General features: G+C 40.8%; 1 protein-coding gene across 11 annotated transcripts in view; it reads left to right on the top strand.

Annotated features, from left to right (window-relative positions):
- ZMIZ1 (zinc finger MIZ-type containing 1) overlaps positions 1–19,144 on the top strand; it is a 366,110-nt gene extending 346,966 nt beyond the window's left edge. For all 11 annotated transcript variants that reach the window (XM_075505181.1, XM_075505172.1, XM_075505171.1 and 8 more), the window contains 5 exons: positions 810–878; positions 1,410–1,657; positions 4,700–4,863; positions 10,694–10,942; positions 14,698–19,144. In XM_075505181.1, coding sequence (XP_075361296.1) covers positions 810–878; positions 1,410–1,657; positions 4,700–4,863; positions 10,694–10,942; positions 14,698–14,805 — 838 coding nt within the window. In that variant the 3' untranslated portion in view covers positions 14,806–19,144. The remainder of the gene's footprint in view (positions 1–809; positions 879–1,409; positions 1,658–4,699; positions 4,864–10,693; positions 10,943–14,697) is intronic.
- The last annotated feature ends 206 nt before the right edge of the window (positions 19,145–19,350 follow it).

The following is a 19,350-nucleotide window of genomic DNA, read 5'->3' on the forward strand; positions in this document are numbered from 1 at the left end:
TACTTTATCTTTGCAAGTCTCCAGTTCAATCCCTGCTGCGCCAGTCGATGTTAGGTATAAACAGGAGTGGAGATTGTCTATTCTTTCTGCTTCTGCGGACATTGCAGGCTTGAGACAAGCTTGTTCTGGTGACTATCCATGATTGATACGTATCCTAAAGTGCAGGTGCTTTCTCTGAACTACCTGAATCTTTTCTAAGTTAGGCTAAAAATATCACAAGAATTGGATATCTTGCTTCTTAATTTATGTATTCATACACCCAGGCCAAAATTTTTGTCCTATTTCTCTGAGTATGAGCACCTGCATTCAGATCTAAGTGCCTACATAACTAAATCATTTCCGTTTTCATTTTGTTCTGTCCCCATCTGTGCTGATCTTAAGTAAAATAGCTATAATACGTAGTTACTTTGAAGCCATATTACTGTGTAGCTCAAAAAAGAAAAAGATCCAATTTGAAAAAAAAAAAGTGCTAGCTGATGTTCACAGGAGAGATCTGCTATGTTTAAAAAGCCTTTAAATTTGCAATATATTTCACTAAAAAAAAATTAAAGGATATGAACAGCTTGTGGACACACACAGGTAGATGTATCCTTATCTCATCTATTTGACGTAGAATACTATTATCCTGGAAATGCAGATGTAGGACTGAAACTGTTTGCCCCAAATCATTCCTAAATTATGTGTTAAAGATAGTAAGTTGGTGGATCCCAGTCTGCTGATTTCATCACTAACCTATCCTTCTTCCATCCCTCTTTTACACATGTGTAGCAATATTCTAACATGAGGTTTGCGGTTTTTTTCCTTTCTAGTAAAACTGCTCTGCTGGAGGGCTTGGAGGTTGACCAGTATATGTGGGGTATTCTGAACGCTATACAAAAGTAAGTGAACTCACTCATTTCTGATATCCAAGAGTAAGCAACTAGGAGATACATTAATGAGTACTGAGATAGTCATGCCAAAGTAGGTCTTAGTGATTGAACTTGAATATTCTATTTCATGGCTCCTTGGTGGAGCTAGTGATACAGTGAATCAGTTTCCATTTACTTAATAGATCTTGTTTGGATTATCTCTTGATGGCAGCCTCACCAATGAAGCAGAGGGAAGAGTGAGAATGGAGGATTAAATGCTTTCTCATATTTACAAGTAGTCCCTCTGATTCACATGTGGCAGACCATGTAGATATGTTTGGATTTCCTTGTGTGGATGAACACAGAAATGTGCTCTCACAGTTGCCTTTTTAAAAACTTGCTTTCGGCACACGCTCGAGGAGTGAAAGATCTTGAAGTTGTATTATACTAGAGCATTTTGGAACATTTGTTACCATGCAACTTCTTATTGAAACTTCAGCAGAATTGATTAAAAAAAATAATAATCAGTTAATGTGCTAAAAATTTCACGTTCTTTTACAGCTCGGAGTTTGAAGAAGTTACCATTGATCCAACTTGCAGTTGGAGGCCGGTCCCTATAAAGTCAGATATTCACATCAAAGATGACCCAGATGGCATTCCCTCAAAAAGATTTAAGACCATGAGTCCAAGCCAGATGATCATGCCAAATGTGATGGAGATGATTGCAGCTTTGGGTCCTGGCCCGTCACCTTACCCATCCCTACCCCCTCCTCCAGGAGGCAACAACTCCACTGAATATGGTAGCCAAGGTTAGTTTTACATCTTTGTGCACCCAGGTGGTCACTCTAGAAGTCACTGGTTGAGTCAGCTTTGTGGTTCAAGTATGTCAGTGCATCTTCTCAGAGAGATGCATAAGGAAAGCAAATTATATGACTGCAAGTCTGAAATTCTGCATCCATCTTTTCATTTAAGATTCATCTGTTTAGAGAAAAATATATTTTAGTAAGGAAATAGGTGCTTGTCATATTTACTGCCATGCAGTCCTCCTTGAATCAACAAACATTGTATGTTACCTTATATATTCATGGCCTGCCACAATATACATCTTTCCTCATTTTTTCCGTCCATTTTCTTTCTGATCCCCTCTCACTCAAGTGAAGGCTCCGAGTGCTACAGAAGCTACAAAGTAGAGAACCTGACCCGTTAACCCTCCTACTTGGGCCACTAAGTTTAACTTGTGGCCAGGTGAGTGACATTTGGTAGGCCACCCAGAAAGTGGATGACTTTTAAAGAGATTTTAACTGCTTTGCAAACACCTTTGAATTAGAAAATTACTTTTGAGTTCCTCTACCCATGTGCTGCCAGATCAAGAAACAGGGAACTAAATACAGGCAGTGGAGATAAGTTTTCAGATGACTGGTATATTGTGAATAACTCAATTATAGTGACAATTCTGAAAATATGAAACCAGAGACTGTTTCTTTTGCAAGTAATATGATATGACTCAGTTCAGCTCTGGGAGGAGACCAAGTGTTCACACCATCAGAATCCCCAAATTGATTACAAGGTGATATATGTGCTTTTTGCAGGCTTTTGAAGAAAAATATAGATTGTATGTAAAATGCGGTTAATTCGCTCCAGTAGCTGCAAAACTGATGGCAGATGATAAAACTTTTTAGGTTTTCAAACCAAGATGAATGATTGCTATAACAAAGCCAAGAACACTGAATCACAGTTTTTTCACTCTTTTAGTAGGAGTGAAGTGCAGTCAGAGCATGAGAACAGAGCCATCTATTCTTCATCATCTGTCTAGCTCATAATCAGGAACGGACAGGGTAGTCACGTAAAGTGGGGTTTAGGGTTTGTGTAACGATTGCTGCCTAGATTGTTATTTCCCTGCCTTCCCCTGTGGATCCTGTAGCAGAGGTAGTCATTGTTTCTCGGAGCCCTGACTCATCAATGGCAGGTGAAACCCACGCTCTCCTATTTCCCCTGCAATAGGTGTATCAATGCAGAGCACCACATTATCCTAAATGTCTTCATAGGTCCGTCCCTCAGCATGTGGCACAACTCTTGCCCCAGAGAAGGGCATGCTGCTGCATGGCTGTAACTCCCTGGGCATACTGCCTTGCATCTTCATTCTCCATCAATACGTGCACTGAAACTTCATGTTTAGAATTAGGTAATGTACTCTGATTAACAGTACTCTAGAGCAAAGTAGTAGTAGTACTACTGTGGTTTATGTTTGTTTATTTGGATTTGACAGTAAGCATACCGAAGTTTAATTTGCAAATATAACAAGTACTCAGTAATACAAGACCTTATTCCAGCTCCTTACTATTAAATCTTTCCTGAGAAGCAAGGCGAGACCAGCTATATTCTGTGAGACTCATCCAGTTTGCAGATTAACAAAATGAGAATTAGTAAGGCTCTGAGGTATTTACATGATAGATCAAAGTCCTGACTTCTTTGAGAAATACTCTTACATGGCTAATGACTTCTATTCCTCTGAGATTAAACTTCTGTTTGTGAAACTGTGCTAAAGAGCAAATGATGCAGCTACTTCAGTTTGTCAAACTCCTTTCTTGACTTGAACATTTAAAGCTGCTGTACTTCAGCTGATGAACTGCAGGCTCTCCGTGCAAGCTCCAAAGCTATTCTATTATTTCAGAGCTCAGTATCATCCAATTCAGTTGCTTACATTAAATAGTTGAGTGGCTTTCGTTCAATTTTTGCTGTTCATAGCAAATAAGCCACCAGAGTTGGTGTCTCAGTTGGAAGTGTTGACAGAGGGATCTAGACAGAAAAAATATGGAGAGTAAAATCCCTGTATTAGGTTACATGCTTGCTTTAGAATTCAAGTGAAGATCACTGGGCCGAGGTGGGACGGATCAAAACATACCGATGATGGTCATACAGTACTTATCCTGCAGATCACCAGGGGACTCCAGACTTGTTGCTAGATGGTAGATGTGTGGGGATAAATCCAGGTCATTTATTCTGAATTGGTGTAAAATTTTGGTGCTTTGGAGAACATCCTTTCAGACTGAAGTTAGGTGAATTTCATAAATTCGCTGGTTTTTCATTACAGGCATGCATATCCACATGCTGAAACATAGGCTACAGGCAGCCAGTTTTTAACTCTGAAAATGAGAAGAACAGATCCAAGAGAGGAAAACTGATGTTGTATTTGCAGACAGTCAAGTGAATTTTATTAGGTTTTGTGGGAGCAAGGAGTATTACATCACAAACCCCAATTAGACATGCATTTTCTTAATGGAAGTTGCCTGTTTATACTGCAGAAGAAGAGGTAAAATAGATGCTGTGCTATGAACTGGTACTGTGGCATCTTCCTGATACAGTTCTGTCAACTAGCTTCATCAGAAACTGAAGTAATGCTACAATCTTACTGAGTGCGTAGAAGTGTAGATACAAGTAACACAGGTGTCCTATAAATAATTTTGGGCTTGGGCAGTCAGTCTCAGTTCCACTGAGATACTTCCAGATGCAAATATCCCATAGAATTTAATATCCCTTTCACTTCTTGACTTGGTTAAGTTTATGTGGCGACTTGACAGTAGTTTTTCAAAATGTCAGCAGTTTTCAATTAGTTACGACATGGACATGAATTATTACAGCAGCCAGTATTTGAAAGCTGAGTGCCATTTTTTCCTCTCTATTCCTCCAGCTCGCTCCAACAGTGGGGAGCAGAGTGTTGTCAAGTTCAGCATTGCAGTTGCCCTGTGCTGTGCAGGGTGGATGCCATGCCACACAGCTTTTACAGGATACTCTGAGATGTCAATGTTGGGAAACAAATAGTTTCTTTCATATCGCATCTGTTTCTCTTTTAGGCAACAGTTACCAAGGTCATGGCAATTTTGACTTTCCACACGGGAATCCCGGTGGCACATCTATGAATGACTTCATGCATGGGCCACAGCTGTCACATCCTCCAGACATGCCGAGCAGCATGGCAGCTCTTGACAAACCTCTCAGTCACCCCATGCAGGAATCTGTAAGTAATGGTGCTGTGGATGGAGATTTTCCTTTGGTGGGGGTACGGAGCTCTCATCCAGCTAATGGACTTGCCTCGTCAACAGCTTTTACTTTTTGTAGATTCCTCACTTTGTGAAATAGAGTAGTCCTGAGAAATGCCAAAAATGCCATTTTTAGTTTCTGGCCTTTTCAAGTTTTTGGAGAAGCATTTCTGAGCTTTTTGAATTGTCATTTAAGCTTGTTTATCTGAAAGAGACAACCTGGCTCGGTGTGCTTGTGTTAATCATTGTACTTTGCTCTGACACCTGAAAAAAACTAGACTTCATTCCCTAGGCCAGCAGGGTCTGTGAATATTCATCTTCAGCAGATAGCTTGTTATAGCAAGACATCGACTGACTTCAAAGCAGGGACAATATCTTCCCTGGCTTTGTCCCTGAGGGCAAAATTTGCATCGAAGCATTTTGAGGGGGAATTGTACCCAAGTAGCGTGAAAGGCACCTTTAAGCTGTTGGGAATAGGACAAGCCTGGAGATTTCAAGGAGAGATGCTGCCACTGGTCTGAGAGTGTATCATTGTAAGAGACTAAAAAATTGAGGTTCCTCAGGTCTCGGATGGAGAGGCAGAACTGTGCGTTGGAAAAGCAGCTTGCGCAGAGCACTGAGTTTTATATACAGAACTTTATATATCTCCAGAAAACGCAGTACTGCAGCAGCTAGGTGATAGAAAAACTACCAGCAGCATTGGTAGTCTTAGGCATAGCTAGTCAGTATTTTAACTTGGGGTGGGGGGGCGGTATACATCCTTTTATGTTCATTTAAGTTACAGGACAGGGGCGTTATAGTGTGCTGTTACTGCACAGAAAGGATGTTTAACTTGACAAGTCATCTGTGCCGTGTCTTTAGTGAATACTAGAAAGTACAATTTCAGAATGTAATGAGGAAATGTGGTAGCAGATGCTCAGCAAAAGCCAACTCAGTCAATGTCTCCTCTAGCTGGCTGTGGGTTTTCCAAGGAGGATGGTGAGAAATAGGAAGAGAGTGAAGCGCAAGAGTTCTTAGTATAGCTTGGAGAGAGCCCAAGTAACAAGACTGTCTGCAAAGGAAGAGTCCAGAAACTGTAATGACTTGACCACTTTACAGGCTAATAAAGGACAGAACAAACATGCTGTAAACTTAATTTTACATTGTCAAATTCCACGTACCCAGCTTAAAGAGCAGTCTGAATTATCTGCATCAGAACCAACCATACAGTATTAGAATATAGTAGTGAGGGGAAATAGTACCAACCTGAACCACTCACAGCTGCTTTCCTCTGAATCAAAGCCACAGGGAATTATTCTTTGTCTCCCATTACCTGACACCTACCTCTTGACTTTGTCAGTTAACTTTGCTTCATAGCAAACTACGCCTTAGCTATAGTAGTTGCCCCAGTGAAATTTCTGAATTGGTAGGATATTAAGTGGTTGAATATGAAAGTGAAAAATCTGTGGCTTTCTGAAAATGGGACTGCTTACAGATGATAGCAAAGGTGAAAGTTGCTCAAGGTTATGCAAGTTCCAGAGCTGTAAGAGGGTATTTGGGCAAATGTTAATAGATTTTTGGTTCTGTGGGCCAGTCTGTAGCAAATCTGATACTTGCTTATAATAGCTGGCAATTAAAGTAAACCTTTGCCTCACTTCTCCCTCATCTATCATGATAACGCAAGCTATACTGGTTGGGAACGGGAAGCGGCGCTAAAGCAGGTTCCACCTAGTTTATGTCAATGGCTGATTTTCTCTAATGAGGATCAGTTTTAAGGTCTGTTAGCACAAGGGAATTAGATTGACCTTGTGAACGTAGCCACATAGTCTTCAGGCCACATTTGAGGACTGTTAGTGCTCCCACACAGCTTTTTCAGTATCATAAAGTCTCTGCTTTCCTCTTTTCTCTCCTTTTCTCCGTCTTCCTTTCTTCTCTCTCAAAAATGAACTGTTTGTCTGTAGCAGACACTCAGGAAAGGCAGCTTTAAAATTACTGCTTTTAGAGAAATGCATGCCATTAACACATTCCTAAATTGTGTAGCTGAATGTTTTTGGACAGACATCTCTGTACGAAAATAACTATGAATCACGTTGCGTAATTGAACTAAGGTTTTAAGATGTTGCCTGTGCTCTTGTCTGGCTTTCTGTCTTTACACATTTAAGGTGTATTTTGTTTTCATCTGCTATTCACTTTGACTGTTTCGTGTTTACAAGGTGAGTCAGGATCAGATGTTTGGCCCTTTTAGACCCAAGGTCTCTGTCTAACTGAGCGGAATGCTGCTGAGGAAGTTCCTAATTTTCCTATTATGAAGATTTATGTGGTGGCCCTTACGTAATGGTAGGCAGAGAAAGTTGATCCCTCCAGACACACTCCATAGGTCACTCCAGGAAATGCAGATGTGTTTGCCCAATGTAGGTAGGGCTGGGTAACCAGGGCTGGATCATCAGAACTACCATCTCTCAACACTGCTGTTCCACTCCTGTGGAAGAAGAAAAAATCAAGACCTGAAACGTGGCTAGAAGTAATACCTCTTCCCCAGTGTAAAGTGTTGTGGGAACTATAGAACAGATGCTTCCATGTCAGTGCAAGATTGCTACAAAATAGCTGCCACAATCGCATCATGTTTGTTTTCAGAAACTGAAAACAAGTTTTAGACAAAGGTGAATTCAGAGTTAGCTCTAGCTGCCTGCAATAAGCACTAAGTGTAAAGAGTGGTACATGACTGAGGAATGGATGATCACACCATAGCTTCATTATACCCAGTAAGGTGATACGAGCTGGTGCCACTGTAAAAAGTCGTCGCTCTTGTTTCTATTTTCACTTTTCCTCTCTCTCACACCAGCACAAGTGTTATTGCAGCCATGATGTGATCTGGATCTGGGTACTGATGTGATTGAAAACTAATTCGGGGGGGGAAGTTTAGCTTTGATACATGTCAGTTCCCCAGTTGAGTTCACTGCATGTCTGCGAGGATGCACCTGATGACAAAGGCATGAAAAGGGAAAAGTGGCCGAGAACAGCAGCAGGGCAGGATGGCATCTTTCAGTGGTTCTGCCAGCTAACCCAGCAAAAGAGTTGATAAAACTATGACCCCCGTAATGGAGAAAGATATAAACCATCAACTTAACTTGCTGATCTTTTTTTCACTATCAATTTTCTCCTGAGGTGAAAGGAATCTTGTTCTGCAGCTGGCAGGTCCCGTTGCTCTACAGCTATACATCTCGGCACTCCTAGAGGTCACTGTTGGGCTCATAAGAAGTTGTGTTGTTTTGTGCTATTAAGCTGAAGATGTAGTTGTGTCTGCTATAAGCTTTTCCTTTATAGATTGTAAACGTTTGAAGAGTGCCAAAGTTTACGCTCCTAAAAACAACTCTGGAATTACCTTGCTGCGTAAGCAAAGACAACTTTGTTAGACTCCACATTCATAGTGTGGGTTAGTGTTTTTAAAATAAAATGATGGGACTTGCAGGCAAGCTGATACGCTTAGAATGTTTTTGCACCACAGCAAACTTATCATTAGTTAGCTGAATGCAAATAGAAAAATGTGGAAGTCCTGAGCACTTTTGCTTTCTCACAGGTAGGCTGGTGGAGTCTGTGGCCTAAGTCAGATGGATTTTTGAACCTGTGATGGCTCTTTAAGATTATGGTGGCCCTCAGTCTTACAATGAACAATTACTCCCTATCCAAGAGTTATCTTGGGGCCCAAGATACTGCCTTATCAACTAAATATTTATATATAAAATGCTTGCTTATATAAACATAATGTAGAATTTCTAACTTGCTTATTTGTTTTGAAATATGTCTGAGAACATGTGAATGCCTCTTGGTTTCAATAATTATTGATATAAACATGCCAGTATGACTCTTGCTTTGTGCATTTAGGGATAAATTTAAGAGACTATTCAAGATAATCCTGTTTTGTTTCCTTTTTTTCCTGGAAGTTGCTTTCCCACTTTAGCAACACTGTCTTAAATGGCTTTGTACTTTTTGTTATTATTAAGCTTTCTTAATTTCCACACTTTCTGTTGCACATGTCCTCAATGAATGAAGAAGGAAGCAGTACTATTTCGATAGATATCTATTTTCACTTGGACCTTTGCGAAGTTTTTAGGCTGCAGATTCATTTACATTAAGGTGTGGTCTGTGGGCAGGTTTTGTACAAGTTTACCCCTAAGGTAACAACAATAGTGTTGCAGTATACTTTTCCAGTAGTCAAACTGTGACCATAATGGGGAGAAGAGTGTGTATCAGTACTTTTTAACAGTTACTTTAAACTCTCATATGGGAAAGAGGCCCAAATGTGGTGTTGCAGATAGAATCCTGTTTGTTTCCACCAACCTTCGTACTACTGAAGTACTGAAAAGGACCTCCGTGTAGCTGAGTGTGACTGTCCCAATGGATCAGTATTCAGGTTTCAGTTTTCATAAGAGTGGTGAAATGTATTTTTTAATTGCTTGTTTCTGTAACTTTTTTTAATTTTGTGGGAACATTTTAACTAAGTTTTGTAATAACCTCCCTTTTGCTTTCCAAAACTGAAGACTAAGGTTAAAATAACCTTGCAGTTTACTGTGATATGAAAGGGTCAATGCTGACATAGCATTTTGCTGGTTTCTGTTGGCTTGGCTGGATGAATTTCATGCTGTTGTTGTATGTATCTGTTCTTTTATTTCAGCTCCACTTTGTGGCAATATGTAGCATTCCTCAAAAAATGTTTACATTTTTTGCTTCTCCATATACCCAATTAACATGAGACATCTGATTCTGAAGCATTCAGACACTTTCTCATGGCACGAAGATCAAGCCCCAGAGAATCCACTAGCATTAAATGTGACATGCAGCAGAGGGAAGAATTGGGCTTGTGCATGTTTGTTGCTTCTCTGTCATGTGAGAAAGACTTTTCCCCCATTCTTCCATAGTAGGGTTTGGAAGATGCATGTGGCTTGGTAGTTTATTCCCCATGGAAAACATAAAAAATACTAAGCTTTTGCTGGAGAACTTATCCATGGCATGAATGCAAAATACAAGTGTGATCATTAGCTTAGTTTAAGCTCATGCATTGTACTTTGCAGTCAGCAGGTATGCAGCCACCTACAGCAGCTCTGCTGATGGGTGGGGAGCTCGCTAGCTGAGCCGACTTGGTTTTTTGTCAACCATCAGAACCCATGAATATCAGCAAGGAAAATCTTCAGTCCTTAAAAGGGGTGTTGCATTCTGAAAAGAAAAGGAGGGGGGAGGAGTGGGGAAGGGCTGGTGTTTGCAAGAGGTTTGTAATGAGCTGAAACACGAATAGGCAGCGGTGTCAGGAAGCTACCCAATAAGGGAGCTGAGCAGAAATGATGCATTTTCTCGGTTGATCAGTTTCCTGGCGTAGGGATTGTTATTCAACAAATTCTTCATTCATTCGTGGAATTTTTTAGGGCAAAAGCATCTGCCTTGCTAATGCTGAGCAGCACCCATAAGCCTCCTTCCCTCCTCATTGAGATTTGTTATTTTGCATCTTCAAGCACAGTTTCCCACATCACAAGGAAGCAAACCAACAGCACAAATCCAACGTGTTTATTTCCCCCTTGCAGATAACCTTCAGAAAGCTGAAACACTTCCTCCAGCATTGGGATATGGAGTTTTCTTTTCCAATTATGCTTTTTTATTTCTTTTTTTGGGTTTGTTTTTGTTTTGGGGTTTTTTTTGTTTGTTTGGTTTTTGTTTTATGTGTCTTTTTTAATTTATTTAAGTTATTTCTTTTTGTAACATGCGGTTACAGAGTCAGGCACCGCGAGCACTGTACCTTGTGGCCTCACTTTCTTTTCCTGCTTTTTTCCTCCTCCGCAGATCCCTCATCCCGGCAGCACTGATCAGTCCCATACTTCCATGCAGCAAGGTTTGCACGTCCCTCACCCCAGCAGCCAGTCAGGGCAGCCATTACATCACAGCGGGCCTCCTACCCAGCAGTCCCGGCAGCCGCCCCCGGCCGCTTCTAGCAACCATCCACACAGTGACCTGACCTTTAATCCCTCCTCAGCCTTAGAGGGTCAGGCTGGTGGACAGGGAGCACCCGACATGCCGGAGCCCTCGCTGGATGTAAGTCTGTGTCATACTATCATCTGCCTGCCATAGCGTGTGCTTCGCATCGCGGCGGGAGGGCGGGGAGGGCACGGGGACGGGGAGCCGCTTCCACAGCACATGCCATCCTTTCATGCTTTGGTACATGGGTGCAGGTGCTGCAGCCGAGGTGACAGGGCACTCCTGGCTTGCTGGGAGAACGGTTCTGGTTTGAGCAGCTGCATGGTGTGTGAGCCATAGCCTCTTCCTAGCACCAAGGCAGGCATTTCTTCAGATGGCAGTTCAGGCACCAGGCTGGGAGCCATCTCCTCCCTTCCCCCTCATCGCTGGATGGCGACTCGCGTGTGCTCATCTAGACCCTGAAGCCATCGCAGTGCCTGAATAAGAGGAAGGACGCAGCCGTGCGTGGTTCTGACTGTGGCGGAACTGTGCCAAGCGAGCTGCGTGCTGAGCCCTGCAGCATGCCCTGGCCAGTGGGAGGGGGATCTGTGATGGCCCACCCCGTGGCACTGTCCCTGCTCCCTGCGGCCAAAACCAGGCTGTGCCCATCCATACCCGCTCGTGCGGGTAGCTCAGCAGCACAAGTTCTTCCTCCCGGGTACACCACATAGGAAAATAAGCAAGAGCGTCTTTTGCCTCCTTAGCCACTATGGGAGGCAGCTACAACTAAACAAAGCTAAACCGAGTTTTAAGGCCAAAAGTAATCTTCTGTCTCTCACCACCTATTCAGTGGAGTCGGAAGTGAATTATGTGAAGTATCTCTCTGATTAACCACCTACCTCCCAAAATATAAACTCCTTAGCCCTAGGATTGGATTTTCGTTTTGAGTCGTGTGTTCCCATATGTGTATCTTCTGTCTGTTCCAAAGTCTGGTGCTGCACAGTGTAATTTTCTTAGAGGAATGTTCACTTCTGTGCCTTGGATTTATATCTGTATTTGCTGTTGCTGTATACTTACGTCTTCCCTGTCACACGCGAGCACTGTGCCGGCAGGTAGCCTCTCAGAGGGGAGGGAAGGGACTAGGGGAGGGGCGGATGCTCCGGTTACAGGAACAGTGCTCAGTGGAGTAACTTCTGTCTGAACCAGACCGCTGCTGTTTCACACAACACAGTCACGTGTACATCCTTTGGGAACAATAGTTCATGTGGCACTTAGAGTTCTAAACCCTTAAGGACCCCATATAAGCAATATTAATAGGCGAAATAAAAATGTCATTTTTTTCTTCAAATATTTAAGCAACATAAAGTACGCTGTTACGGGTTAGGCACTCATTCCTTGGTGAAAAGCAAAGTAGAAAAACCTGTACATTTGTCACAGTACCATGGTTATCACCAATGGAGGCATGCTGGATTCTTAATGGGAAGCTGAAATTACCTTAGTTAAATGAGAAGGCAAGTGCTGTACGTTGTGGGGAATATAGTTCTTTGAAATATCTGTGAGCTCAATCATGATCAGATGGATTATTTTAACAGGTTTAACTTTCAGTGGCTGTGTTGTGGAACCAGGCTGAAAAAAGTCCAATGCCGCAAACCAAACAGGGGACTGTACCATGGGCAACTTGGTCCGCTCCCTACTGACACAGTCACGTTAATTCTTTAGGACTTCAGCATGATGCAGTCTAAGGTTTAACCTGGGTTAAAGGATGTACCTCATATAGATACAGATATAGATACAGGTGATCTGCACTTGTGCCTAAGACAGCAGAGGCACAAGACTCAGATGACTGGTTAGACCTCTCAAGTATTCGCTTCAGGACTACTGGGTGCACCTCTCCAAATTCTGCCCCTAAGTCTAGCATGTTCCCATAGCTTCTGTCCCCATCCCGCCTCCCCCTCACAGCCCCCGGCGTGCCTCTGTCTCTTACCTCTGCTCCAGCACAGCACCCTCAATGCCCAGCAAGTCCTTTCTGAGGTCTCTGATTTTCACACCAGCTGGGCAGGAGGCACGCTGTGCTGCCTGGCCCCTCTGACCAAGGCAAGCCAAGGTCACCCTCAAAACTTAGAAGACTTCCTCTTCAGAGATACTGAGCATGTTGTTTAAAATTTTCACCTTTCTAAAAAATTTTTTTAAAAATCCCCTGTATACAAGAATGAGTCTCAGAGACGTTATGTTAGATTTTTAAGAATTGAGTTGTAAAATTGTATGACAAATTCAACCATTTTTTACTTTCTGCATCTTTGGTGGGGCCACAGTTTTCTTTTGGGCTTCTGTACTAGGTATTCATAAAAAATTATGATAGCAGGTGAAATACATTTAAAAACCTTCTATCTTTAGTCTAGTACTATGACAATAGCATTTTTACCATGAATAAAAGGAGGCAGTATTTTAAGAAAAGCATTCCTTCTGGGAGATTCTGTTTATGTAAACTTGACGTTGCATTTTTTTCAAAATGCTTAGGAAGTAATAAATTTTCTGCATTTCATATTTAGCTTATTGAAAAATATGTTCATCCATATAACATTAGAAGATGAAGCTGCATTTGCACAGGAGTAATAGAAGCATATATATATATATATATATATAATATTTGCATGCTAAATGTGATGCAGTCAAGCTTTTAGTTTTACAGTATTTGAAAACATAGAACAACTTAAAATGAGTTTCTCATACCTACTCTTAAGTTTGTTCAAGCAGTCCATATTTTTCTGTCTTTGCTTTAACACAACACTGAACATAAAGGGAGTTTATTACAAACTCTTCCCTGTTGTTTTTTATATATTACTTTTACTTTTGACTAGGATATGGCGAGATACACAATAAAGCAGGAAACATTGCCTGGTACACAGCCCAGGAGTTATAATTTGCTTGTTATCTGTCAGATCAAAAAGAATCCGAATGATGGTTGGAAAAACAAAATTTTCTATTTGAAACACAGGATTAATAAAAATATAAATAAAACCCCCACAACTGTTCCTTTTGATACTTTAAAACATTGTGGAGATCAGTGCATCTTCTGTTGGATAGCGTGTTATGCCCCTGACCCTTTAAAATGCCTGGAATCGCGTGTAATGCTGTACTTGAGTAAGTACTTCCAACCACTGTAAACTCACTGCCGCAGAAGGGAAGAGGACTCAACCCACCTGCCTTGCCACTCCTCTCCCCATACTCTACTCCTTCTCAGTTGTTTTTTTCTCTTTTTTTTTTTTTTTCTTTCTTTTCTTTTTCTTTTTCTTTCTGGGCTAGTTCTAACCCTGGGTGAGTTCCCTGCTCCAGCTTGCTGCCCCAGAGCTTACATCAGGGCACAGAGGCGTTAGGGGGTGGCTGAGGGGTGAGGAAAGGACAGGGCTGCCTCTTTCCATAGGGGTGCAGGCTTTGGGTGATCGTCACACTGACATGGGCGAGTCAGATAGACCGGTCTTTGTTGATCTACCTTAAAGCTCAAATGCGTATTACTCAAACTGCATGTTTCAAGTTTTTATTCAGGTTTTATATGAAACTAGCATACACAACAAGCATTTATCGAGAAGTTTTTGTCAGCATCAGCAGCCAGGAAATATACTTTGTTTATTGATGAACTTTGTGATGGGGAGGTTGGTTGAGAAACCCTAATTGAGATGGTGATGTAATTCACAGGTGAAAACAATAATACAGACTTTCACAAACAAGTGGATACTGCATCATCTTAGGGTGTTAGGTTTGTGTCTCTGCCTTCTGATTTATTTGGATATATACATATGAAACCCAGTTTCCAGGAATGTGTGGTGTTTAAGCCCTTTTTTTCTCAATTGTGTTTCTGTTATCTGTAATTTTCCTTTTATCTTTATATTTTATAGCTGCTTCCAGAACTCACAAATCCAGATGAGCTGCTTTCGTACCTGGATCCTCCTGATTTGCCAAGCAATAGCAATGATGACCTTCTGTCTCTCTTTGAGAACAACTGAAACTATATGTATTCTCCCATCCCTTTCACTTGTTCACACGTGTGTGGCTGCACAGCAAGGAATCTTAACACTCCTTTTCCACAAGAGAAGAAAAAAAACTCACAACTTGATCCAATGGTGCACTCCCTGCTTTCTTCATCTCAGAACTGCTTTTGTCAGCTTCAAAGACTGCGAAAGTGACGGGAGAAAAAAATACAAAAAATAAATAAATGCAGTAATCTCCGAGTCTGCCGTGCTACACATGACAAAGAAGCATAGACAGTTGTGCAGCTATTGGAAACCCCATTTGTTGTTCATCCTCTAGAGAGAGAGTTCTGTGATAAACATAGTGTGAAGTATCTTGGCAAAAATGAATCTTGGCAAGGGAAGAAAAGGCAACAAAATGGAACTGTCTTTAATTGACCCATCTCAGAGTGTCCTTCCAATGCGTGTTCTTCCACTTTTTTGAAACTGTATCTCCCTCCACCCCCCCTCCCCTCTGCCCCCCTCCAACCACAGGTTTGCGTTGGAGTGATTGTCCTGGCCATACACAAAAAGAAAAACAAAAACATGTACAAAGGTCAAAAAAGCACAAATCCTACAGTCAAGTGGCAAAGATAGGGAAGACATACAGGCCCATCAGAGGGAGCCAGCAGTGTAGCTAATGCGACGTCAGTAACGGAGTCCTGAGAATCTCCAGGCTGCAGCCATGGGTGTTGGTATTTCTGCAAGCGCAGGAATCTTAACCACCTCTTTGCAGAGGATTCCTCTGGCCAAACACACAGATTGGAAACACCCAGGGGAAAAAAAATGTTTGCGATGTTTAGGGATTTTTTTGTGGTTTTGGTTTCAAATCAGTACCATTTGTGGCTGCGTTAACATCCAGCTGTTGAGATTGCTGTAATAGATCTTTTTGCCACGTATGCCATATGGAATGGAAAAGAGGGAGGGGGGATGCAAACCAAACTGTTCCTGACTATTACCTACAGCCTTCGGTGCCCTGAGCATTTGTGTCACCGTCTGTGCTGCACAATACATAGTAAGACAAGCTGGGTTGAAGGCAGCCAGGAGATCATTGCAGGATGGAGGGAGAGTAACATCACTATCTGCATAATTATTTTTAATAATTGGCTTGAGAAGGGGCATTGACAGTGGACAGGCACCTTACAGCTTCATTTTTGTTTTGCTTTGCGTTCCATTTTTGTGACTGTTACAGATAATTCAGCCTTTTTCTTTTCTCCTCCTTCAGTTTCTCTTTTTAAACTTTGGCTGCTGGGATGAGCTCTTTCTCCTGAAGGACTGGGCATGGGGAGAAAAAGTAACTGTCGGTAGATTGCTACTGCCCTCAAGAGACCCTGCTGCCACAATCACTGTCTTGCCCCTGTGATCTGTGCTTCTCGTGTGGTTGCTGCTCCTGCATGAGCTTCCTATTGCTTCTGTGCCCATTTCTGTGCTCTTCGTCTCTCTCTCTCTTATAAATGATGTACAGTAGCTGTGTAAGAAGTGCATGTGTGCCAACTTTGCCCTTGTGGTGCAACATTTCAGCTTTTGCCCACTGTACAGTTATTGGTTTCGTTTCTTTTTGTTACTAAAGCAAATTTGACCCTGCTCCTTTTCCTCATCCCAAATCCAATCCAACACCCTTCGTTTGCTCGCCACAATACGTTTTAAACTGAAGTGCCAGGCAAAATTTTGTTTGTTCCCGTCAGTTTGACTAGATAGCTTCCTAGCCCTCTGTGTTTAGTTTGCAATGCTGTAAATGGCATGCTCTGTGCTTACAACTCTGGATTTGCTTTCCTCACCAAAGTCATATTTGTAAATTCTTTGCAGTTTTTGTTTTATTTTGCTCTTTTTGTTAACGTTTCCCACTACCACTGTACATGCATCATGATATATATATGCTAGTCAGCAGCACCTTGCTGTAGATATTAAAGGAAATGGCGGTTTAGTTCTTTTATTTTCCAGTAGGAGTATTGACTCTGTCAAACATATTATGTAGAGATGGTCCCACACTTATATTTTTCCTGTTTCAAGTTTTTTTAAGAAAGGCGCTGTTCATTATGCAAAATCAATTATTTTAAGAATTGCTATTGTAAATATCTTTGTGAATATTTTAGTATCGTCTTTGATAATATTCAACATTTTCATGATCTGGTTATACTTTTGCTGGTGTTTTTAAATACCTTGTCTGAAGAAAAATATGGGTCCTTTTTTAAAAAAGAAAATTGAGGGTTCTTTAACAGAATAAGGGAGTTGTTTTTTTTTTCTCTCCCCCCCCCGCCCTCCCCCCCCCGTTTTCTTTTGATAAATTTGCCTAAATTTCATATCCATTTCTGTGATGAATGAATTGATACATCAGGCAGTACCTGGACAATCAGGGCCCAGCTCTGTCGTGGAAACATAATAATAAGTGATTGCCTAGGGGGAAAAAAAAAAACAAAACTAACCAACCGATGTTCATTGACTGTGGGTGATTGTGGGCTGGTAACGGCAGAGATTTTGTTTGTTTGCCCAAGTGAGCAGAACACCTAGGACCAGCTGTCTGGACAGGTAAAGATGCACTAAGGCAAGCAGCAAGTATGTAAGGTACCATATTTATATCACTATACTGGTGCTCCGGTCTCTGAAACTGGGGCACTGTAACACTTAGGGATGTTGGTGGGTGGGGGAGGGAAACAGTATAGTATATTTTATTCTGCTTAGAAGTGTCTTTTTTCTTATGTAGGCTTGACAACCTGTAGAGGATCTCTGCAGAATATTAAAGATACCTTGGTGTAATACATGGTAATATGGTTGTGGTGTGGTGCTGCTATCACACAATTCCTAGGAAAGACCGTTCTTCAGTTACAGATGTGTTTTGTAGCCATTTTACTGTAGTAGTTTCCCCCTGTATTTTTGCTGCATTGTTTATATAGGTATTGAAGTCATTTGCGGGGGTGGCTAATGATAAACTGACTTTATGCCCTTAGAATTTGGGTTTTTTGTTTGGGGGGGAAGTTTCTTAAGCCATAGGTTTGGGAATAAGATTTCTCACTATTAGTTGGAACTGGTTGCTCAGATTTTTTTAATTGATTCTATTTAATGTTCCACCCTCCATTGATTCCTGAGCAGCTAAGTTAGTCACCTGAAATGATTTTTCTCTTAAACACAACGTTAGTATTTTAAACCAGGTATGTTAAGGATTGACCTTTTGCTAACTGGTAGTATTTAAAATGTATCATTTAAAAGTACCTGTTGGAAAGCATAAAGGGAAAAAAAACCCATAGATATTAGCAATATGTTTGGAGCAGTGTTTGCATCTGCTTTGTACAGTAATAGAGAATTAAAATGGACGGTTGAAATTTTTAAGCTTACAGAAACGTTTGGTTTCTAAGCAGAACTTAAGAGAGGAAATAGGATTTTTACCCATCACCCAAATGTTGGACATTTGAGACAGTTTTAAAACTTATCTGTCAGCTAAAATCAGGTACTGTATAGTGGAGTCAGTGTGAAAAAGCTTCTAAATGAAAATTTAGTTATTTTTTTATCTGTTCACTGCCGTATTAAAGTTTAGAGAAAAAAACCTAGCAAATAGGGTAATCACAGTCATTTCTTTTAAAGCTTAATTATTATATGAAATTCCAGTAGTATTTTTATTCTTCTTTTTTTGTTTGTTTACTTTTTAATTGTTTCCCTATGGAAGTTCATCTGGGAAAGAACCCACAGAGATCTACAGTTCTGCTGCCAAGACATTATTATAGGACTGACAGATACACGCCAATGTCTGCAGTGGAGACTCAAGGGACAGCTGTACATATGTAAATGACAAATAGAGACATGTTAACAGAAATGCATTCATTTTCCTTGGAATGTGCATTGTTTTTATTTCGCAGGAAAAAAAAAAGCTTGAAGCTCCATCTTATGTGGAAAATGAATCCTGTTTGTTAGCGTTTGTGGAGTCTCAGCATTTGTTTCACTTTCACTTCTGTAATATACTCTGATCCTTTGTTTTGTTTTATCTACATGTAATATTTAGCTTACGTGTACTAGTCTATCACCTGTGTATTTTTAGGGTGCTACAGAAATAATGAAGAAAAATAAGGGGATTAAAAAAAAATTGTAACCAAATTCATACTTTGTACAATTTTTGATATCACGATCAGAGGAGAATTAAAAAAAAAAAAGTACAATCCGAAGTAACATGCAAAAATGGCCATTGTCTTTGTTTGTACATTGTATGTACAGTACAATGCAATCATTTCATACTTTAAACTGGTCAGAAAAAATAATTGTGATTTTTAGTCTTGCAAAACTGTATGTAGTTAGATGATGTGACAACCTAATATTTATCTAATAAATATGTATTCAGATGAAACCTGTATATTAGGTGTTCATGTGGTTATTTTGTATTTAAAGATCAAATTATTTGACTATTGCTAGACATTTATATACTCTGTTGTAACACTGAAGTATTCTCATTTGCTCATGTTAATTTTTTTTTTCCTAAATAAATTTGCAAAATTAAGGTCTGGCTAATTGGCAGCTGCTTTGTAAATTTTGAGTTTCTTTTTGAAACAACCAACTTCC

The sequence above is a fragment of the Mycteria americana genome, chromosome 6 (genome assembly GCF_035582795.1).
Source record: "Mycteria americana isolate JAX WOST 10 ecotype Jacksonville Zoo and Gardens chromosome 6, USCA_MyAme_1.0, whole genome shotgun sequence".
Lineage (NCBI taxonomy): Eukaryota > Metazoa > Chordata > Aves > Ciconiiformes > Ciconiidae > Mycteria > Mycteria americana.